Source organism: Phodopus roborovskii, unplaced genomic scaffold (genome assembly GCF_943737965.1).
Source record: "Phodopus roborovskii unplaced genomic scaffold, PHOROB, whole genome shotgun sequence".
NCBI classification, from domain to species: domain Eukaryota; kingdom Metazoa; phylum Chordata; class Mammalia; order Rodentia; family Cricetidae; genus Phodopus; species Phodopus roborovskii.
The window spans coordinates 18138679-18162865 of NW_026126567.1; the positions used below are offsets into that span (position 1 = coordinate 18138679).

General features: G+C 49.5%; 1 protein-coding gene across 1 annotated transcript; it reads right to left on the reverse strand.

The window, feature by feature from the left end:
- Positions 1-14928: 14928 nt before the first annotated feature.
- Ankrd46 (ankyrin repeat domain 46) lies at positions 14929-23656 on the reverse strand. Its single transcript, XM_051202754.1, has 3 exons — positions 23308-23656; positions 21697-21855; positions 14929-16689 (listed from the first exon to the last, which is right to left on the reverse strand). The coding sequence occupies exons 1-3, from the start codon at positions 23616-23618 to the stop codon at positions 16473-16475; spliced, it is 687 nt and encodes a 228-aa protein (XP_051058711.1). The 5' UTR covers positions 23619-23656; the 3' UTR covers positions 14929-16472.
- Between the last annotated feature and the right edge of the window lie 531 nt (positions 23657-24187).

The window sequence follows — 24187 nt, forward strand, 5'->3', positions numbered from 1 at the left end:
AGAGTATCTACCGATTTATTAAATCTGTGGGTGCCATTCATGCTGGGAGGAGGGGGTCTGGACTGGTGGATCTTGGCAAGGTGGAACTCCTGGAGTTCCCTGTGAGTCAGGCACTGCACTTGGCCATAAGCCACTGTGTCGCCTGACCCTCCTAACGGGAATGCAGATAGCTAGTCTTACGCTCCACTTTGCAGAGGTGAAATGAAGATATGGAGAAATCGGTGACCTATGCAATGTGTCTCAGACAGTCCAAGCTGGGATTGGCCTCAAGCACCAACAACCACTTTTATTTATTGCCTAATATCTCTGTTTCGTCTGTCACATTAACTAGCAAGCTGCAAGGTAGACATTATCAGGGGAGCTGGGCTTGAGGAGGCATTACCTGGTCCATGGCTCTCTGAGCTATTAAGAGGACCTGGCCCCAGATGCCCCGTGTTGCCTCTTAGAGCACCTCTCTGGGGCAGAGCCATGGCTGGGAACTAGAGTCAGGGTCCCTGCCAGTCTCCTGGCAGGGGTCCCAAGCCCACATCAATGTCCCACATGGTGGATTACTGAAGTCTGCTCTGCTGATGCCTGGGATGTGCAGCAGCCCTGGGGACCAAATGTTTCTGGAAAGGCTTCAGGCAATGAGCAGACAGAGATGAGGGAGTGCAAACTGGGCTGTGTGGCAGGGAAGCCGGGGCCAGAGACGGTGCCTTTGCCTTTGGAGGCATCTGTGCTGCTCACCTGCCCTGTGAGAAGAAAGTGCTGCTGAGTCACAGTGAAAGGCAGGTTGGATTCTGAGACTTCCTGTTTTCTGCAAAGAGCTCTGTGCCTACAAGCGCCCAGAGTCCCTAACACACACACACACACACACACACACACACACACACACACACACACACAGAGGCATATACACAGAGATACAACATACACAGGCATATACATAGACACACACACATGCACATGTGTGCACACACACAGGGATATACACAGAGACACACACAAACATATACATAGACATATACATGGAAATACATGCACATATACAGTCATGTACACAGAGATACAACATATACAGGCATATACATAGAGACACACACATAGAGACACACAAAGACACAGGCACCACACAAAGGCACATACAGACACATACACACAGATGATACTGATGCAGACACACACAAATAAGCAAAAACACATAAAGACACAGACACATACACACACAAGAACACACACAGACACACGCATACACATACATAGAGACACTGGGCATGCTGTGCCTGGCCCTAGACAGAGGGTCCCTCTGCACCCAGGAAATAAAAAATACAATCCCACTTCCATGGCCTCCGGGGCTAGGGAATGTAACAATGGGACTTCCATCACTGACACGATGGCTTCTGTGTGGGGCTCAGAAATTTCAGGCAATTCCTGGTCCCAGCTCCTTGTGGGGATGGGTTTGATCTCCACCAACAGAGCTCCAGGAGCCAGGGATGACTGTATGGAGGGGGTCACTCCCTCCTGAGCTGGGTCCACTTTCTCTCTGAGCTCTGACTGCCACCTGCAGTCCCCAAGCCAGAAAAGAGACGTCAATTCCTCCCTGTGGTCTCTCTGAGTCCTCTTTTCTTGGATAGCTTCAGGTCTGAGCTCGAGCCCGTAGCTTGTGTCCTTCCACAGGTGACCCCTGGCTCACGCCTGAGAGCCAGCCCACCAGCTGCCTGCTGGCTGTCTCTGCACCAGGGAGCTTCTGCAAATGCTGAATGCAAGCTTCACTTTTAATAGGTGAAAGTGAAATTGTCACGTGACTTCTAGAAAACCCTCAGAAGTTCGAAAGAATTGCTCTCTGTAATGAGTTTAGGGTTGCTCTTCTCACAAAATTCTCTGAATTAAGGGAAACTGACAAATTACTCAAGAGGAAATTCTGTTAGCCAGATCCTTCTCTGCCACCTCCTCTTCCTCTTTTACTTACTCCTCTTCTTTTTAAAATTGCATTTCTTTATAGCATATTTATTGTTGTTTGAGACAGGATGTCACCACGTAACCCATGCTGGCCCAGGACACACCACGATCTGCCCGAGGCTCCCAAGTGCTGGAGTTACAGGGGAGTGTCCCTGCACCCAGCACAGATTTTGTTTAGTCTTCTGCCCCACACCCACCTCTCCTGGGCAGTGGGTGGCAGCCTTTCCTGTCCCCACAGAGAACATGATGGAGCTGGGTTCCAGCAGGATAGAGCCTTCCTGTCTCAACATTAGGCTCTTAAGCTCTAGACATGGCCTGCCTTGTGCATAGGTAAGTGGCCTAAGACAAGTGGGAGCTCTGGCTGAGCTCCAGGGTTCTCTAAATAGCTTTGCCCACCTCCTCCTTCTACCTTCACCTCCTCCAAGAATTCTCCTTGGCCCTCCCAGCTCAGCCATCATGTGTAAGCTAGTTAATCTAAATTGACTAGAACATGGCGGTGATAGTATTGGATAAGGTACTCTGAAGGAACGTGAGCCATCCATGCTTCTGAGGTCCTGCAGGTCTGAGATGAGCCTCAGGGAGTTAGGACCAGAGCCCTAGTGCATAATCTGCATAGACCCAGGACTGCTACCTACTGTATGCCTAGCATCTTCCCATGGGGAAGGCTTGTCCTGTAGATGTCTATAGAATTCCACTCCCAGCCGGCCTCTAGCTGGGCACCTCGGAGCAGGATCTCACCTACTCCCCCTCAGAGCCACTGGGGCAGGTATTGGCACCTGGTTTCCTATGAGGAACAGGGAAAGGCAACACTTCAGCACTTCCTCTGAGGCCACACAGGGGTGAACAAGGGATGGGCAATCCTCAAATACAGTGTTGGCACAGGAGCAGCTCTGGGCCTGCCCACATCATCTGCTCCCCTCTGGTCCTATGTACCAGGCATTTGGGACCAGGGTTGTAGGCTAAAGGTTGGACAGGGTTGGGGAAGATGAGGTCTGGAGGTGAAGTGGCACATTCCTGCCCTCTCTCTGCATGGTGCGGGCAGTTCTGAGCCTCCCAAGACCCAACCTCACACTACCTGGCCTTCGTTGTCCCCAGAAGTTGTCATAACACAGGACTAAGATTTGGGACACTGCATCTGAGGATAGAAACTAGAGTCGACTCAAGACCAGCAGGGACAGAGTGTAGAGGCAGAAAAAAATGAGGTTATGTCTTCTTTACCTGTCCCTAGGCTCGGGACTGATTTTCCACACAAAAGGATGGGTTAGCAAGACATGAACACACACACTTATTTGATACAAATTTTGTTTGATACAAGAACCTTCAGAAATGAAATCCAAAGAAATAAGAAAAATTGTGCAATCGTGTAAAAAAAAATGTGTTTGTCTTTGCGAGTATGTGTGGGTTTGTGTTGGAGAGTACATGTGCACACAGCCCAGGTTATTACCCTCAGGACTGGAGGGCGCCTGTGCACACAGCCCAGGTTATTACCCTCAGGACTGGAGGGCGCCTGTGCACACAGCCCAAGGCATCACCCTTAGGACTGGAAGGCGCATGTGCACACAGCCCAGGTTATTACCCTCAGGACTGGAGGGCGCCTGTGCACACAGCCCAAGGCATCACCCTTAGGACTGGAAGGCGCATGTGCACACAGCCCAGGTTATTACCCTCAGGACTGGAGGGCGCATGTGCACACAGCCCAGGTTATCACCCTCAGGACTGGAGGGCGCATGTGCACACAGACCAGGGCGTCACCCTCAGGACTGGAGGGCGCCTGTGCACACAGCCCAGGGCGTCACCCTCAGGACTGGAGGGCGCCTGTGCACATAGCCCAGGTTATCACCCTCAGGACTGGAGGGTGCATGTGCACACAGCCCAGGTTATCACCCTCAGGACTGGAGGGCGCATGTGCACACAGCCCAGGTTGTCACCCTCAGGACTGGAGGGCGCATGTGCACACAGCCCAGGGTGTCACCCTCAGGACTGGAGGGCGCATGTGCACACAGCCCAGGTTGTCACCCTCAGGACTGGAGGGCGCATGTGCACACAGCCCAGGTTGTCACCCTCAGGACTGGAGGGCGCATGTGCACACAGCCCAGGTTGTCACCCTCAGGACTGGAGGGCGCATGTGCACACAGCCCAGGGTGTCACCCTCAGGACTGGAGGGCGCATGTGCACACAGCCCAGGGTGTCACCCTCAGGACTGGAGGGCGCCTGTGCACACAGCCCAGGGTGTCACCCTCAGGACTGGAGGGCGCCTGTGCACACAGCCCAGGGTGTCACCCTCAGGAAGCGGGTCTTCTTCTGGAGCTGTCTCCCTGTGTTTTTGAGGCAGGATCTCTCGCTGTGACCCTGCCTCACCACTCAGGCTAGGTTGGCCAGTGAGTACCAGGCTCTGTCCGTCTCCACTTCCTCAGTGCTGGGATTACAAGTGCATGCCACCATGCCTGTCTTTTTACATGGGCGCTGGTGATCAAACTCAGGTCCCCATGCTGAGAAGGCAAGTACTTCCCTGGCTGAGCTGGCTCCCAGCCTTGCCTGTTTGTATTGTGTGCACAGGGGTGAGCAGAGGTCAAAGGAGAACAGTCCTGTGGTGGTAAACTGGGGTGAGCCGGTCCCGTGTGTCATTCCTTTGCTCTGACACAGGGGGACATGCGCTCGCTCCGATGACCTGTGTAGAGGGAAGTCTGAGAATTCTTTCATGGCCTCTGTGGAGGAAAGGCTGGGAGGAGGTGGAAATGTCCCAGCTTCTGCTGTTTGTCCCATTCCCCAGATGCTGTGCTTTGAGGTAACAGGACCTAAGCCCATAAAGGGAACGTACCAAGAAGAAACCTTGGAAGCAAGAGTGGGGGACATGGGGAGATGGGTGATCAGACCTAAGGAGTAGGGGACATGCCGCTAGGGCGGAAATGCCTGGCCAAACTGACTTAGCGAGACACGCTAGACCGGGACAATAGGCATGTCCAAAGCTGCAGGCCTAGTTGAAAATTAGGCAGGGTTTGGCTAATGACAGAATTTTTGTCAGAACCACAGAGCCTGGGACCTTACACGTGTTCAGTGTAGGACCTGCAGATTCTCCATTCCTGAGCCCTGGCTTCCCTGCCCCGGAGTTTGGCAGTTTCTCCATCTACGTGTTTGGTGGGTAAGGCAGAAAACACGTCCAGCTAAAACACAATTGCCCAGCTCTCTAAACCAGGGACAGGAGCTGGAGAGACTACTCAGTGGTTAAGCACACTGGTTGTTCCTGCAGAGACCCAGGTTTGGTTCCTAGCATCCACATGACAACTTACAGCCCACCTGGAACTCCAGTTGCAGAGGGTCTGATGCCCTCCTCCCAGCTTCTTCAGGTACCAGACATGTGTGTGGTGCACACACATATGCAGGCAAACATACATAACACAAAAATAAAACAGCTAGGGACAGCCAGTGAGGTATATATGCATGAAAGTCATTGGGGGAGGGGGTTTCCAAAAGGCTTTCTGGAGGACTCTGGGAAACATGCCATCTACCTCTCTACCCCCTTTCTACTTAGGAACAAAACTGTAATGGCTGGAGCTTTAACCTTATGGGAGCAGACAGCAACCTTGAAAAGGCAAGGCACAAACTAAGTATACTGTTAAAGTGGGCCTAGCTTCTCTTCAATCTTCTAAGAGGCTGGCCTTGCTGTTGTGCTGTTCACCTACACAGGGCCACCATCAGACAAGGCTCCTCTGCAATCAGAAGGCAGACAACTTCCTGTAAACACACACAAAACCCCCACAGAACACAGGATACCCCCCTTCTAACTAATGAATGACAGTTGTGATTTTATCACCAACTTTAGCCTCCATCTGATTACCCTTGGTGGCCCCCGATTTACTAGCATACACCTTCCTAGGACAGTCTTGTTTCCTACAGCAGACTTGGCCTCCTTCAACCCTCCCTGACTGATCTAGCCAGAGCCCAGGTCCTCGGCATCCTTCCAAGGGCCTTCCACTAACAGGCTGCTGCTGTGTGGTCTCCCTTGCAGGGTGAGTAATTGGGCAGTTTGCTCAAGCACAGGCATGGGGATCCACCCTCGGGATGTGTGGAAATGCAGACAGTGGTTCACAGGCCTAGAGCAGGGCTGGTTCTGTAAGAAGTAAGCTCTCAGCAAGGCCCAGGCCACTGGGCCTCAGGCTGCCCTTCAGGCAGCAGTCCCTTAAGGCTTAACCTTGGCCACAGGAAACCAAGGGCTGTTGGCAGAGTGAAAAATGCCTTCATTTGAACCATTGATTCTGGGTTTGGTTTTTGTTTGTTTGGTGGTTGGTTTTTGTTTTGTTTTCTATCATACCACAACAAACTGTTGCCCTTGACCTTAACTTCGAGATTCCAGATGCAGGGGTTGCTGATGGGCCCACAGGGGCCAGCCATATCTGCACTGGCCTAGCCCAGCCATGGAGAATAGCTGAGCAGACATGTAGATCTGCAGTGAAATGATGAACCAGAGAAACCACGACCGTCCGCTGAGCGGGCTGACCAGAAACCCTCCCAGATGGCTTTAGGAGCAGAGATCTCAGGGTATCCTAAGTGCATTCCATCTGGGTTACCTAGTCTGGTCTCTCCTTGTCCTCCACCCTCTTTCCCCATGGCATCCCTGATTGCATTTCCTGGCATCAACCTTGCTATTTCTCAGCAGGAATGCCATCCCTGCTGTCCTTGCTGCCAGGCCTCACACTGCTGGCCTGTGCCTCTTCTCTGAGTTACCAGGAGACACACACATAGACACAGACACACACATAGATGTGTGCACACACAACTGGACACAGACACACACACACACACTTGCTGGTTACCATGTCTCAATTTGTTCTGTTCTTTGCACAGGCTGTCAGCTTTCAGAGGGCAGGCTCTGTGCTTGGCTTCATCTGTCATTGAAGGGAAGGCTGCAGCTTCCCCTCTTCAGCCACTTAAGACTCAGGGATCGCAGGGGAAGAGGCCATTGCTCACATCCCTGCTGCTAAGATGCCAAGTCTAAGGATCCCCAAGACTGAAGCCATGGCTCATACCGCCTTCACCTGTGGAAAGCTGGTCTCCAGGAACAGACAGTTGTCTGCAAAACCACGGGCACAAGAACTCACCACAGTATGTAGAAAGCTCAGCTAGTCTTGTTGGGCCTCTTCTGGCTGGAGTGGCTAAGAGTGTCTCCACAGGAGATGCAGCTTTCAGCCTTTGAGGCTGTTTGGTTTCTCAGGTGGTTTGCACACATGGCAGCTGATGTGAATGACTCCATTTTGTTTTGGTTCACGGTGGTCAGGGAAGAGACTCTGGTGAAACAGTTGCCTCCTGTACATTGTACCTAAGCAAAAGCAGTCATGGGGCTGGGGGAGAGGGGGCTTGGGCCCCAGAGCCCCGAGGCTGCCTTCAGGATGCTACAGATCTGTATACCCTCCTCTCCACACCAACTCAGTGCTCCAGTGGCTGTGCCTGCCAAGGTGACTTTGGCAGCCTGGCCTGGGCTATTGTCAATCCCTCTGGTTGTCTAGCCAGATGCACAGTTGTGATGGTCAGGCCTGGGCCATGCATCCCTCCCTGACAGGAAGCCTAGGACAGACATCAGGAAGAGCTGTTTCCCCAAGGAAAGCTGGAAGGAGGCTGGGGAAAGGATGCTGGGCAGGGAAGCAAATGGAGAGCCAGGAACTGCCTAACCAATCAGCGCGGTGGATGGACACCCGCATTGTTTCTCAGCCTCCAGCCTCAAGCTTGGACATCAGCTTGGGCTCCAGGCTTCAGAGAGAAAAGCTGTCAGGAAGTCTGTGGGGAGGGGAGATTCAGTGCCATCCTCTGGAGGAAGTGCAAGTTTCCACACCGTGAGTTCCAGTCCTTATACAACGTGTTACCGTTTTCATGAGAAACCCGTGGGCATCAGAGGAGGAGGTGTCTCCTCTGAACCAGAGTTTGCCACCTTCCTCTCAGTGGTGTTCCTGCAGGTGCAGACCGATTCATATACAGATATATACACGGATTCACACACATACACACACTTACAATGTTCACAGGAAAAAGAAGAAAGACATCTGTGTGAAAAATTCTACAAGCTGACTGATTTGAACTTCATGATTGTGAAGAGTTGGAATGTTGCTGATCCAAAGCCAAATTCCCTTGAGCTCCTTAGTTCCATTAGCCATTCACTCATTGCCCACCTCTGGGACTGACTAGACATGTTTTTCACTGTCAGGTAAAACCTTCTGTAACCAGCAGAGCACTAATGGCCACCAACTGCAGAGCTAAAAATATTATTGGGTGTCACACCTGAAACCCATGGCAGTTTCCCCAATTTGCCGTGGACCACCTGTGGGCCCCCATAAAGCATCTGAAGAACGTCTAGATTTGTGCCTTTCTTTTGCTTGTAACTATAGAAAAAGTTCAGAAGCTCGGTCTGTGTCCCTGAGCCACCTCAATAAACTGTGTTTATTCCCCTTGAGGTGAGAGCTGTGTTTGGTGTCAATAGCAGACACCAAGCCACATGCCTGGGGACCTCCATGGCCCAGGACAGATCACGTCACTACACTACTACACTCCTGTCTCCATTGCGCCCATGCTACTGGGCTGAGACTTTCCAGCTGGGGGCCTGTGGTGGGGAGGAGAGGAGGCCCCCAGCTGCAGTGTCCCCCAAGTCCTGTGTGGAGTGCCTCACCCTCCCTCCAGTGCCCTGAGCCAGCACCCGAGCCCCACCAGGCCTCAGTGTTCTGCCCTCCCCCCCCCCCCAGCCTTGCTGCTCTGGATTCTGAGTGGAAGCCAAGAACTGCACCTGCTTCCTCCTTCCCACCCTCAAGTCCCCACCTGAAGCCCAGCTGCCCCAGAAAGATAACCTGCATTTTCCACACAAGAGAAAACAAAACAAAACAAAACTTGGGCTCTTCCTGGCCCTGCGATTCCCCAACGGCGCTTGTGTGGGAAGTGTGAGGGGAGCTGGGGGAGGGGCGGTTCTGCCATCAAGTTTGACTCTGACAGTCAGACCAGAAAGCTCTGCCCCTGACACCCTGGAAGGAGAGGCTGGGCTCCCCTCCTGGATTCTACAGTCATACCACACCGATCTTACACTGTGAAAGTCATCATCTATTTAAAGGCTGCCCCCGGGGCTGAAGAGATGGCTCCAAGGTTAAGAGCACCCCGTGCTTTCACAGGGCACGGTTCCCAGCTCCCACACAGTGGCTCACACCACCTGTCACTCCAGTTCCAGGGGACCCGACGCCCTCTTCTGACCGCCACAGGTATAAGCACATACCAGTGCATATCATAGATTCAAGCAAAACTCAGACACATAAGATAAACAACCTCTAAAAGAAAAATTTTAAAAGCTGTGCCTGGTGTTTGGGTCTCTGGCCCCGGCTTTTGGGTAGTTACTGTCCCCTGCTAACTTGGAGCTGTTGATCTGGGCTGGGGAAAGCAAAGTAAGATGGATCTTCTGGTCTCTGCCTCTCTCACACACGTTGACTGTCAGGGGAAAAAGGCACAAGTAAGAAAAGCAGGGAAGGGTCCACAAGGGACGGCAGGGCTGCGAGGGAGGGGGTCATGTCTGGCCAGCTTGCCCTTGCACAAATAGAGAGAGGGTCTCCAGGAAGAGGGCCTGAGCCAGGTGCCGGCATCTTCAGGAGACGAAGGCCAGCTGTGCTGGTGCAGGGTGGAGGGCGGGACTCAGGCCAGGGCGCGTTCACTTTTTTTTTTTTTTTTTTTTTTTTTTTTGTCTACTCTATTTATGGGTTTTTGGAATTTTCCAAATGAAGAGAGTAGCCTTTTTGCCCAGACGATTTTCTTAACAACTGAAATTGAATCCCTGCTGTCCTTGGGGACAAACAAAACAGCTGACATCACCAGCCCGGGAGTTGAGACAAGGAAGCCGCCTTCTGTGATTTGCCTCCCGTCCTAGAGGAGCAGGCAGGGGGGTGGTGGTGTCTGGGAATCCAGGGAGGGGCCCTCAGGTGCCCAGGCCTCTGCACAGCAGGGTCCTTGTGTTTCTTCCTCAACACTTGCAGGGCAGGGCAGGGCAGGACAGGACAGGGCAGGGTAGAAAGGCCTCTGCTACCTCTCTAGTTGGTGTAAAGATGAGGCTGTGGCCACCCAAATCATAGTTTCAGCCCCCCCACCCCACCCTCTCTGCAGAGACTGATGCCGGGGTCCCTCTGCTCTAGACTAGGCAGTTGCAAAGAACCGAAGTGTAGAGCCCGGCTTCAGCTTCTTGTTTGCCTCGCTCACTTCCAAGCCTCAGTCTTCAGTTCCGAACAGGCAGGGCAGGCAACAACCCCCAGTTTCATCCATTACCCTGTACAGATGGGACAAGACCGGCTGAGGCCACAGAGAAATGGAGCTACAAATGCCAGCTTCCTTATCGCCCCCTACACTCTCAGGACTCTGAGGGAAGGGCCTGTGTCTCCTCAGACATCTTTGGCTTGCTGGCCAGATGGCCAGGCTGCCTTCAATGTTCTTTTGCACTAATAGTTATGGTAGTATTTAAAGGAAACTCAGAGCTGAAGCCATCCTCATCAGTCAGTGCCCATGCCAGGGAGCTGACTTTCCTCTGTCTCTTAACATGGTAGGTAGGGTTCTGTCAGACTTCCAGGTACATGCACTCAATTCCACGCCAGTGGGACTCCCAACACAGTGTGAAGAGTTGCTCTGTGTATTCATTTTACAAGTCTTACAAATGATTTATTGTCCCGCCCAGCACCTGGCTGGCTCCTTCTCATTCCTAGTTGCATAGGCAAGACCAAACTAAACTATGTACTTTGGAACTTCTTGCCAATACCAGAGAGAATATAAAAACCAGATCACTTTCTTTGGTTGGCGAGGGAGGGGGTCTCTGGAGGGGCTCACCTCTGCCCCCTCTCCCATCATTCCATCCATGATGGCTTTCTGCACAAGAGCCTTGATGAATTCCTCCCCGTTTTTAAAGAGAAGCCTTAGGGCTAATGGAGCACCGTGACCAAAAGCAACTTGAGGAGGAGAGGGTTTATTTGGTTTGCCTAGCCTGAGTCATTTAGGGAAGCCAAACCAGGAGCTCAAACCAGGCAGGAGCTGATACAGTGGCCATGGAGGGGTGCTGCTTATTGGCTTTCTTAGAGCATACAGGACCACCAGCCCAGGGGTGGGTCCTCCCCTATCAATCACTAATGGAGACAGTGTCTTACAGGCTTGCCTACAGGCCATCTGATGGAGGCAGGCTCTCAATTGAGGGTACCTCCTTTCAGATGACTGAGGCCAGCATTCATCAGGGCCTTTCCAGAACCCATACCAGACTGGCATGGGCTCCTTATGAAAACAGTCTGGTAATTAGGCAAGGTGATGACGCCACAGCTCCGGGATTGACTGTGTTAATACAACTGTGGGTGTAGAAGGCGTGAGAGGCGTTTCCTACACAGAAAGTCCGACCACTCACCAGGGGCACTGCGTGCCCCGTTCTATGGGCCAGGGAGGTGATGGGGGCGCTCTGGTGCAAGTGTGGCCACTGCTATCTCAATCTTCACAGAGCTCCATCAAAACCACCCTCTGGGGTTGCACACCTGGGGTTTTGAAATTGCACATATGGTTAAGAAAGAAACTCCCTCTGAGTTCGAGGCCAGCCTGGTCTACAGAGTGAATTCCAGGACAGCCAGTGGTACACAGAAAACAGAAACAAAATGAAAAAGTAAAAATGGTGACTGGAGAGAACCCACTCCACAGGTTGTCCATACACACACAGCAATAAAGCACTGAGACATGAAACACTACTTCTACAGAATAATTGGGTGTAAATCCACAGACTGGCGTGGATGTTTGGAGATACAGTAACAGCAGCTAGCCAACATCTACCGCCCTGTTAAGTTGCAGATGTTTTTGCAAGTGCTGCACGAAAGTCGTTTCCTCCTATAACTGGGATTATAAGGCTATTCCTAACTATCATTATCCCGCATGTTCAGGGATTAACGTCTAAATTTAAAGACTCTAGGTTAGAGTTGTATGAACTGTTTCACCAAAATTTTGACTTCGAGAAAATAAAAGAGAAGGTGCATGGATTTATTTTTGAGAAGTGGAAATATTCTTGAAACTGTTTATTAAGGGATGGCAGGTTTGCTGTAACTCTCCTGTGGATAAATTAATGGGGACTAGGACACACTTCTACATCCTTGCTTGATAAAAGGTTGTGAAGATTATTAGAGTACACAGACCACACACCAGCAAGATGTCTAATGTATCTGATCCTAGGGATTTGTACCTTAAACATCTAGATGATTATATTGGCCTCAATATGATGCACATACTGACCCCAATATGACTGATGAGCATACTGACCCCAATACACTCATCTAGCAATAGACAAGGAGGAAACAGCACTAAGAGCAGTGGGCTAAGCCTGGACCAGTGGCTCTGCCCCTCCCTGTGCCCCACACCCACCCTACGCATGACTTCCAATGTCTGTAGCTCTACAGTTCAATGACTACAGCAACTCTGTCACTTTTTCAGCTTCACTCAAATGACTCATTGGAATGCTACACAACCCAGACACTTGATTTCCATGGTTTCCAATGCTACCTTCTTGTTTAGCTAACTCAAGCCCTTTGTCTGAACAAAGACAGAGAAACAAGACAAATCCATGGTCACAAGGCTGCCTGGGACCCACAGCTGCATTCGGAACAGTTTCTGGTTGCTCTATAATTTCATACTAAAAGGGACACCTGTCTCTCACCCTGTGGTGACCTTAGAGATGATATAAAGAGGGTTATGCAAATAGCATAAATAGAGCAAATGTAATGACCTATAGCTCAGCTACACATAGCATTCAGCTTTCTGCCCCTCCCCCCCCCCATGTGAAAAAGGAACCCCACCGGCTCACTCACCATTTCCCAGACAATGTCAGGTGAAAGCAAGGCTCCTGCTGAGGACCGAACCCTGGCCCTCTGATTCTCCAGTTCAAAGGCCGTCCCTGTGCTGCCCACAGACCAAGACTATCCTAGTTTGCCTTCTGCCACTGTGATAAACACCATGGCCACACCAGAGTGAGTAGGGATGGTTTGTTTCCTCTTGCAGGTTACAGTCCACCAATGCCGGAACCTGAGGCAGAACTGGAGCAGGGGCTAAGATGGCTGTCTATTAGCCTGCTCTGACTCATGCCCCATCAGCTTAAGGTCTGGGCATTGTAAAATGTCCAGAGGACTCAGAATCAATTCCCAGAACCTAGACAGTGGCACACAACCATCGGTACTCCAGTTCCAGGGAACCCAGTGCCCTCTCCTGGCCTCCACAGGCACTAGACACACATGGGGTACATTGATATACATGCATACAAAAACACCTATACACATAAAACAGTTTTTGTTTTTGTCTTAAGTAAAATGGAGTTGGGATGAGTCTCAGACAGTAGCAGAAGCTTTTGTTTTCTTAACACAGGATTGCCCAGCAACCACATGGGGTGTAGAACAATTCTTTGTTGTGCAAAGCTGTCACATGTACTTTGGGACATAGTACATCTATGACGTTTGTCCACTAGATGCCAACAGTGGCCCCATCCACTAAAAGCCATGGTCCAGGAGATCATGTGGTGTGTAGCCTCACCACACCAATGGTGAGCTCATGGATCTACACACGGGCTACTGATGACAACAGTGTTCCACATGTTGTTGTTAGCTCATGTGACAGAGGAAGGCCTGCTGGGGGCCTCACATGGAAGGAAGTCACAGGAAAGACAGCTTCTTCTGCATGTTATACATAGATGTGCCCTGAAAATTCCATCCACACCCCAGAACCGGCCCTGGGACTCAACAACAGGAGGGCGGAGCCTAAAGCACAGAGGACCAAAGCTAAAGGCCTCAGATAATGCCATCCGTGTGTGTGTGTGTGTGTGTGTGTGTGTGTGAGAGAGAGAGAGAGAGAGAGAGAGAGAGTGTACATGTGTGTGCACTCGTGTGCACCTGCAGCAGGCAGTCCTGGTGACTGTCCACTTTCTCCATAGCTGGGGCCTCAGCCTGCAGAGTTTCCCCAAGTCACTGACAACTATGCATCAAAGACCAGCATGGTTCACACATAGTTGACACACGCAGCTTGCTGGGGCAACATGTGATGTTAAAAGCTATTTAATCTGGAAATAAATGGGGGCCAGGATGTGGCTTAGCCGGTACAGCACTTGCCTAGGATAACGAAGCTCTGGATTTCATCCCCAGCACCACAGAAAACTGGACATGGTGGCACACACCGTATTCTTGGCGCCTGGGAGGTAAAGGCAAAAGGACCACAAGTTCAGGGTCATCCTCAGCTAAACAGGGAGTCTGGAGCCAGCCTGAGCTACAAGACCTTGTCTCGTGTGTGTGTGTGTGTGTGTGTGTGTGTGTGTGTGTGTGTGTGTGTGTGTAATGCTTCCGGTACCTTTGCACAGGGAGCTCTAACAATGTTCCATGGACAGAGGGTTACAGAAACAGCAACAGCCACACATTGCAGAATGAATGCGCCCACAATGAGCACGGGGAGCGGTGAGAACGGAACGGGGGGGGGGGGCGGTATATGAGGCAGCAGTGTACGGTCTTCTCAGCAGGCCAGGGAGAAGAGGACACGAGAGGGGACACTGAGTGATACCCTGCTGAAAAGGCAACAGGCCAGGCTCCCCTTAAGCAAGACACCGTGTCCAAATGTGTCACAGAAAGCAGGGAAAGGAGAGACAAGCGGGACACAGCCTCCATCTGGCTGCTGCTCTCCACAGCCCAGCAGGGTGGCCTGGCTTGCAGGGGCCACTGATCCTCCACTGCACCAGCCTTATCAGTTTCTGAGACGGGGACATGAGGTGTCCTAGAGTGACGGGGTACACTGAGATGAGGCATGCTAAGTGACCTAACCAGGAGGTGCTTATCACTCCATTCGCAGTGTTCACTGGTTCTGTAGCTTTCGTAAGACAAACAAAGATAAACAGCTGTGTTGACAGCAGGGCTTAAAGCACTTGGCTTTTAAAATAGCTAACTGCAATCCATTACAAAACCCTGAAATGTGATACACTAAGAAATGGATGGTGACTAAGGATTTACTGATGCATTTATTGGTGGCATTGCTGAATGAATAATGCAGAGCACACAATGCAAAGAGACCAGCACTGGGCAGGAAGCAGGGATCTTAGACGCAGCGCATTTCCATATTACATGCGTTAAGATTTACAGAGGGAAAACCACTCCTAAAGCATTCCGTTCTAACCCGTGAACCTCTGGGCAGAAGCCTGCTTTCCCTCCTGGCATTCCACCACGTGTGACTAAGTAAGAGCAAGACTACAGGCTGGTTCTGAAGCAGCCAGTCGGGAGCTGTAAAGCAGTTCCTTCAGCTAGGATAAAGCCACATGAAAGAACAGTGTCAAGCCTGGTATGTAAAAGCAGAGGGGAAGATGCCGGCAAGCGAGGGGCTGGCAGAAGGGCCCACTCTACGCAGTCAACTAGTGGCGACTTCGCTATAGAAAACAAAACCATCAGTTCTTCACCACGGGTTTCAGATTTTCCTCAATGAAAAATTATTAGCCTCCACACTCCACAATAACACAAAGACACGCTTTCTATATTACAGAAGCACAGACAAAGGGGGCTGTCAATCACACTGTTGGAAGCTGCAGCATAGTTTGGGGTCCAGGTTCCTACTCACATAATGCGCCTATGCACAGCAGACTGGCACCATGGCACCAGCACGATATTGTTCAGAGCTCTTAACTCAGAAATACTCCCCCGCTCCCACTGCTGGCCACTGCTGACCTGGACGGCGTTCACTGGGATCAAGGGTTAACTGTGACATGCATGTGACACAGCTGGCTCACAGGACTAAGTCTCAGTGCCTCGACAGTTACGGTGACAGTGAAGGGGAGGATTCCTTTTCTCTACTGACTACTCACTACAAAGGATTTCCTGATATTTTTCTGAATAGGACATATCAAAAGTAAAAGTGGGAGGAGACTGGGAAGTGAGGAAAGTGAACTTTCAGACACTGCAAATAATCACTTTAGAATGAATCAAAATTTTCCCACAGCAACCGCACATCAGATCAAATCAATCCAGAGAAGACAGCTAACATTCAAAACCCATCTGCTGTCTGACTAGCTTGAAAATATCCTTTAAAACTCAAAGTTTCTAACAGTTCTAATTTGTCATTTAGGTTGTGAGGGAAAAAGAATTAAAAATGTAAGCTGAAAGTGTTCACTCTCTCCTCTTCCCAGGAAAGTAAATAAAAACAGAACAGGGCTCGTGCAAAAACTGAACGAGAAAGAAAACAAATCCACTAACGAAATGGAATCACAGAACAAACAGCCTGCCTTCCAGTGCTCACTGCTCCTCCCTCAGGTCGGGGCCCTGCTGGGGGCCTCTGGCTCTGCCTGGAGCTCTGGTCATTGCCACATTTGATCACACAAGCCTGGGCAGATAAGTCTCTAACCATAGGCTGCCTCAGAGGTATCATCGGGATGCAGTATAACCAACCACAGGATGAAGTTCAAAGGAACACATCATTCTTCTCAAAGGGCCTCGGCAAGTAAAAATCCAAAACGAAAACAGCCCTTGCTGCTTTGCCCTAAGAAATATTCTAAGAACTCAATGCACCAGCTCAGGCTGGTTGTCCACAAAGGGCAGCACCCCGCTCACATAGTAGGCGATGCCCAGAGATAGCAAAGCAATGACCAAGATTAAGAGCAAGACCCTCCAGAAGCCCAGGTCCTCCACAAACTCCTGCCACGTGGTCCGGAAGCTGGACAGGACTCCTTCGCCTTGCTGGAGGTTGGGGTTGAGCAGGGAGTGGCTCTCCATGGCACTGTGGGAGGAGGGAAAAAGAAAGGGGCATGAAAACACACTTCACCATAGAGCACAAAACAAGGCGAGCTACAGTACTGAGAGAAGGCCAGCCTTCCAATGAATGAAGTACCGGAGACCTCGCTACAGAGAAACCAGAATGTGCTGGTTACAAACTCCTGGGAATCCACATATCGGCTTTAGACCATTAACTAATACACTGCAATGATTGGATCCCTGGTTCACCACTCAGCAGGCACCCAGCACCACCTCCTAGTCAGGAAGTCCCAATGGGTGTCTGAGGAGTGAAGGGGAATGACTATGATCAAGATACATTGTAAGCATGCATGAAATTGTCAAACATAAAAACATTTCACAGGAGCCACAAGCAAAGATCTTGAAACAGGTCAGATGCCTGCCTTCATCAAGACATTAACAAAAACCCATTTTGTTTTACGTTTAGAAGATTCATACTGAGGAGATGGAGATGGCTCAGCAGATAAGAGCACTGGCTAGGTTCCGGGTACCCACAGTTCCAATGGGTCTGTCGCCCTCTTCTGGCCTCTAGAGGTACCAGCCACACACAGTACATTCATACATATAAGAAAAAAACACTCAAACACAGAAGATAAAATTTAAAAATATTTTTAAAAATTCAAAACAGAATTTCATAATTTGATATTTTGTGGTCATAAAAATAACAAAAAAAACCAGCCAGTAGATTTAAAAGTCCACTTCAACACGGTATATGGATTTCAAGTTGGGAAAGGAATCTCTCTTAATTTAGTTGTCATGTGCTGGAATTCTCTAAATAAAATCTATTAATGGAAGCTTACTTCTCAGCCTGCAGTACATGTGGACTGGTCTTAGGGATTCTTTTTTTAATTATCCTCTGTGTCTTTGCATGTGTTCTCTTTCCAGTTGAGGCTTTCATGACCAGAGCTTTCACCTGCTGAGTCATCTTGCTGGCCAGGGGTCCTTACCAGCTTCCCCACCATTTTATATATTTATTTACAGGGTCTTCCCACACAGCTCGGCCTGCCTACGACTCATTTTATAGCTGAGGCTGGCCTCGAACTCTCATCCTGCTGCAGTCTCCTGAGCACCGGGGAACACAGATGTGTGTGCCACCTTGTCCAGATTTGTCCTTCTCAGTTTGTCTGAGCCCTTAACAGGGAATGAGTTCGCTTTTCTTCTGCAGGGAGACAGACTACTTAGAAACACGGTAGTTTAAATAGTCTAAAGCAGAGTCAAGTGGTCATGGCACTATCGTGAGCCATGTAAACACCACACAGAAGATGGGGGCTCTGCCTTTGGGGTGTGAAGGCCACTGAGTGGTGGACTGAAAGTTTACGGGACGCACTCAGAGCTGTCACAGCCTAAAGCCACGGAAACATAATCATATGGGCCAGCTGTCAGCTGGCCATGAGAACCGACTCTCCTCCCAAACCCTCCTTTATATTCTCCCAGCCATCAGCACAGAGCAACAAAGCCAGCGCACAGCAGCAAGGTATGGGTAAATCCTGTCATACAATCTGATTTGACTTCTTCACACTTAGCCAAAGGTAACTTCCTAATGGGTCCATGTGCTGAACACCTGAATTCTTTTTTATATTAAAAGATGAATAAAACACGGCACTTGCCTTAAGTTTACAACAATATGGAAATTTAAGAAAATTCCAGTAAGTTCTATAATAAGAGTAGCACTTTGAGAAGTCAAATTAAAACAAAGAGCCTTAGTCTGACCTATTTGAAGTTTCCTCGGCCTGAACAGACATCTCCCTCACAGAAAGATTCGTGTAAACCGAGAATTCTGTGAGCCTTCTCCAGGAGCCCACAGACTCTGCCAATAAAAACAGAGACTTACCCAGTGCCCCACTGTCCATGGACTACTCGACTCCAGTAGAGAGGAGGGTGTGGGATACTGGAGGTGGGGTCTCATTGGAACACCCTCAAACTGACGACCATGCCGACCAGGTCAGCCTCAACGTGTGTGCTCGTCTTGCCTCTGCCCCCAGTGCTGGGATTACAGGTGTGTGCGGCCACTCTTGACTAGATCTTTCTTAAACATACGTCGCCTTCACTGTCTTTACATATTAACAATAATAAAGCAGAGGGGCTGGAGGGGTGGCTCAGTGGTTAGCAGCACTGCTGCTCTTGGAGAGGACCCAGGTTTGATTCCCAGCACTTACACAGCAGCTCACAGCAGTGCAACTTCAGCACGGCACACACCTGATGTGCGTCGGTACATACATACATACAAGCAGAGAAAACATTCATATATATAAAATAAACACTTTTTTAAAAGAATAAATCTGAACTTACAGTAATACACAAAGATGGGGAAGTATTCTTCATCAACTTGATTTCTAAGTCCTCCCCCACAAGTTATCCTATGTCTCCCAGAACCCCATGGAAAGTATCACAGTGAATCCATTGCCTTAAAAGTGGTCACAGTTAAGCTATGACACCACTTCCTGGCTTGTCCCTTTGTACTTTCCACCATTCTGTTTATTTTCATGATCTATAGTAGAAATGTCTTCTTTTTATGTCTCACTATGTAATCCTGGATGGCCTGGAACTCACAGAGATTCTCCTGCCTCTGACTCTCAGGGCTAAAATTAAAGACATGTACCCTGTTGGCTGGCTAAAATCAGTGGTTCTGAGATTTTCACGGGTGTGAACCATCTCTCCTGACTATTTCCAACACGCCATCACCACTTGTCTCAAACTCTGACCCACCGGTCACCCTTCATTGTCCCCCAAACTCCAGGAACCCTGAATCTACCCTTCCCCCTGTGAACTTCCCCATTTGGGACACCACACCAACAGTGTGTGACCTTTAGTACCTGGCTTCTCCCATACAGCACGTTTTCGCTATTTATCCTGACTGCAGGATCTATTAATACTTCATTCATTCTTATGGCAGACTAACATTGCTCTGGATAAGCAGGTAGTGTTTATTCCTTCATCTGTGGATGAGAGTTTGCTATGTTCCTGCAAGTAGAACTGCTGGGTCACGTGGTAACTGTGTAACATTTAACAAGCTGTCAGACTGTTTTTCAAAGTGGTCCCACTACTCTGTGCTGTCTTCAGAGGGGTCTACTTGCCCACAACCCCCACAGTACTAGTGATAGTCCGTTATAGCTGTCCTCAGAGCTAGTACTATTCCACTGCGGTTTTGATCTGCAGTTTTGAAAAGCCATTTTTAAATGGGATTTAATCCCTGCGACTGTGGCACCGAGGGCGGGAGTGAGTAGGAGGACCACACAGCAGCAGCGTTAATCGTTTACAGTGAGGAGAGTCAGCATCCAAAGCCTGTAACTAACACAAACTCCCATGACAAGCATTCGGAAGGCAGGGGCTAACATGGCTCCAAAGCTGCCCAATCAACTAATCGTGCCTTAGTTAATTAGTAATCACAACAGGCAAAATAAAGCCCAAGTGTATTTCTGATAAAGAGACTTACTAGCCAGTATCAAAATGAGATCTCCAAAAAGCATCAAGAGAAGCATACATTATTAAATATTTTTCGCAGTACCGAAGCTTGGGGCTGGAGAAATGGCACAACCGTTATGAGCACTCGTGTGCAATCACGGGGACTGTGACTTAGATTCCTGCACCCGCCTAACAGACCAGGCACCCCACACATGCCTGTAACCCAGCTCCAAGGGAGGGGAGAAGTGGAGAAAACAGGAGGCCGGGGCCAAGAGAGGCCCTGCCCGGAAAGCATGAATGGCGAGTGATATGGACACCTGGAACCTTCTTCTGGCCTCTTCACTACTGCACAGACCTGCACATCAGCATGCAGGAGCGCACAGACAGATGCACACACATACATCTTTTTTTAAAAAGCTTAAAGTAAGCTACTGTTATACAGAAAGATGAAAATAAGTTTCACATATTTGCAGAGGCAAAGCGTTACCACTGTTAACCGTGCCCTTGGCATATGGACTCTAATCCCTACAGAGTAAAGCAAGGGCTAGAATGTCAGCTTCTGGAGGGCTGGGGGTGGGGAGGGCTTCCCCAGCTCACAGTAAAAACCCTGGGGCCCCTGTAGGACACCAGGGAGTGCTTATGTAACTAACAAAGGAATGCTCAGTGGGAGTGTGGAACAGCAGACCACACAGGAAGGTGGCATGGCTGCCAAGGCATCAGACGGGCTGTGAAGTGCTGACCCTCCGGGTCCAAATGGTGTGTGAAAGGCCTGGGCCACTGGACCCCAGTTCACAGCTGTGTTCCCACAGAAACGCTGGAAGAGACAGCGTGTAGTAAGCGCACCAAGCTGACCTCACCGAGGCAGCCCACCAGGCATGGGGCCATAAGCCGTCCTGTCGGGGCCAGAGAGCAGGGCACTGTGCAGACCTTCACACTGACCCCACCGTGCATGATAAAAAGCGATCACACCTAAGGACCCTGCCAGCCGCCATATCTGAGCTCTGGTTACAGGGAGGAGCCCATTACTTCCAATTCATGTGAGAGCTACTATCCCTCATTTGTTTGAGTTATGAGCACTTGCGTACAATCGTGAGGACTGGAGTTTACATCTTTACATAATCAGGGTCTCACCATGTAACCCAGGCTGGCTTAGAACTTGTGGCAATTTTCCTGCCTCAGTGCAGACTTCCGGTATTACAGGTGTGAGCCTGGCAAAGGTACTTGCGATGACTGATCAATCTGTCGGTGTTTACACTCAATCCCCCTCCCCTCCTGCTTATTCCCCAGGACGGCACCGCCCTCCTTAGAAATGACCATCAGCCCCCCTAATGCTACCCAACTTGTCTTGTCCCTCTCTAATAAAGCCCATTCTTGTGACCCATTCTTAAAATTCTGAAGCTCCTCCCCTCAAACTCTGCCTTTAATTAATTGTGTCTTCTCCAACACAGCCACTGTGGCACAGCTTACTAAATACTATGGGAATGTGGTCCTTCGGGCACATGTTACAACTATAAGCTGGAGCCGTAGCTCATATATGAAGTAATAGAGCACAAAGCAGCTCGGTGACTGCTTAGACGACGGTCACCGGTACCTTTCGCTCTCCGCCGTCTGCATGGTCTCCAGCTTCGAGTGTGTGCCTCTGTTAAAGCCTTTCACCTCCTGCTCTTCCAAAGACTCCAGCAACCGGATGACATCCTTATTCACACCCCGGCGCTTTGCCAGAACTAAGGGGGTAGCGCCTTGATGATTGCTGGAAAAGACCACAAAAAAAGTCACTGCAGTGGGCATGCCACATGGCTAGCTCCCATTGGTGTGCCATCAGCTAGGACAGCGTGGGCCAATGGTTCACAAGTCAAGCCCAGAGCAGATCCAAGCAAGCCAGAATTGGACTTGTGAATTACTGGATTTTTCCTTCCAGGAAAGAAAGAAAAGAAAAAGAACATTTTGGAAAAAGAGAGAACAGATGACAATAAGCAAAAGGAAAAGGAGAACATCACAGATGAATTGGAAAGTCTAGTCCTAGAATCAGTCTATGTGCACAGTGAGTATATTCATGTATGTATACACACATGTATGTATATGTACACATACATCTCCAGACGCAGTCTTTCTACACACTGAGTATATTCATGTATATGTACACACATGTATGTGTACACAACATAAATGTCTAGACTCCAGTCTTTGGACACATTGAGTCTATTCATGTATATGTACACACAAGTATGTATATCTCTAGACTCAGTCTTTGTTCACACTATTTTCATTCATATATATACACATGCAATGTGTACCCACACATACATCTCTAAACTCAGCCTTTACATACGTTGTGCGCATATATTCGTGTATGCTTGCACACACATTTATATGAATGAAAAGCTGCTCGAGCACTGAGCTACCTGAAATTAGCATCAGAAGAACAGAACAGAGCTCAAATCATCCCCCCCCCCAACCTGTCCTACTGTCATGGAAACATCTGCTACCATGCTCATCCAGGTGGCCACGGCCACCCAGTACGCCAGGGCAGAAAGAACCTGTAGCAAGCTCAGCACTGAGACGAGCTGGCCTTTCCCACACAAGAGAGCGGGTGGCACTGGGTCAAACAAAACCAAAACCCCATGTTGTCCTCAAGTGTGCAGCCTGAAGAGGACCCGGGCCCCAGTGCCATGATGAGGCCAGGAGGTGATTCGAAAGACCACACATGAGATCTGCAGAGGAACTGGTCCAAATCCCAGCCCTGTCCTTCCTAAGCTGTGTGGCCCCCTGACCCACCTATGTCACGTGTAAAATGAGGAAAGGGAGGGCTGGAGCTCAGGGGAGAGGTGTGCTCAACATACAAATACCTGGATGGGGAAAATCTAAAAAATAATGAATAAAAAATGAAGAGCCTAGAGCAAGAGCTACTTAAGTTTAGAACAAGCTCGTCAGAGAGCATCCATCCTTCTTCTGTTGAATTATACTTTACAATTAGTTAAAAGAAACCAGCTACCATGTCACACACACACACACACACACACACACACACACACGCATGCACAAGTGTGCTCCAGGGCTCACCTCATGTTCCCACACTCCACTAATAAGGCTTTGATGCCTTCCTGAACTCGTCATTATGACTGATCAGCTGGTGATCAGATCCCAGCTTGCACAACTAACAACAGAAAGAAACGACCTGGCTTCAAAGGCACCAAAAACTCACCAGATATCAATTTTGAGTCCGTTGGAAACTAAGAACTGGATGGTGTCCACGTGGCCACACAGGTGGAGGGCAGTGTTCCCCTGGTAATCTGTGGCCAGAGGATCAGCACCAAATTTATGTAGCAGCTGGCAGATGTCCACATTCCCTCGGGCCGCGGCAAGGTGAAGGCCTGTTCTACCCCTGCTGTCACGAATGTTTGGGTCGAAGCCACTTTCCAAAAGCCGCTTGGAGTAGGTGAAGTCTCCATCGATGCAGGCTTGAAGCAAGGGCACATTAGTCTGTGAAGAGTCGTTCACAAAAACGTAGGACATCGTCGGATGCGTTGGATGGACTCTACTGCAGTGAGAGATGAGGCCAAAGACAACCAGTCAGAAAAACAAAATCTATCTTTCTTGGCTGCTTCCTCATAAAGAATTTCCTCAGCAAACAAGCGATAATCACAAAATTGCCGATTATGTTTTATTTTCCACTAAAAGACTGTATTTTCTTCACATCTGCCACATCAAAATGGCAATTACAATTACTGAAAGGCTCTCTCACTTCTTATCACAAAAAGGTGCTGAAATATTCTGAAGCTAAAATGCAATTGCTAGATTTCAGTTCATGACATCAGAAAACGCCCATGGTTCTCCTTCACACTTACTTCTTACAGGAGACACTCTAGCGTAAACAGAAGAACCCGTGAGAAAGCCCACTGTGCAGACTTAATCCAGCCCACAGCACATTGTATCTGAGGCACAAAATTTAAGACTTCATTTTAAAAAGCTGGAGGAATTAACACACTGGTTTAAACATGCCGTTAAACCAGCCGGCTCTTACAGAATTAACCCTCTTCTGTGGTTTTACCATCACCTCAATACTTCATGTTGCCAGACTTCCA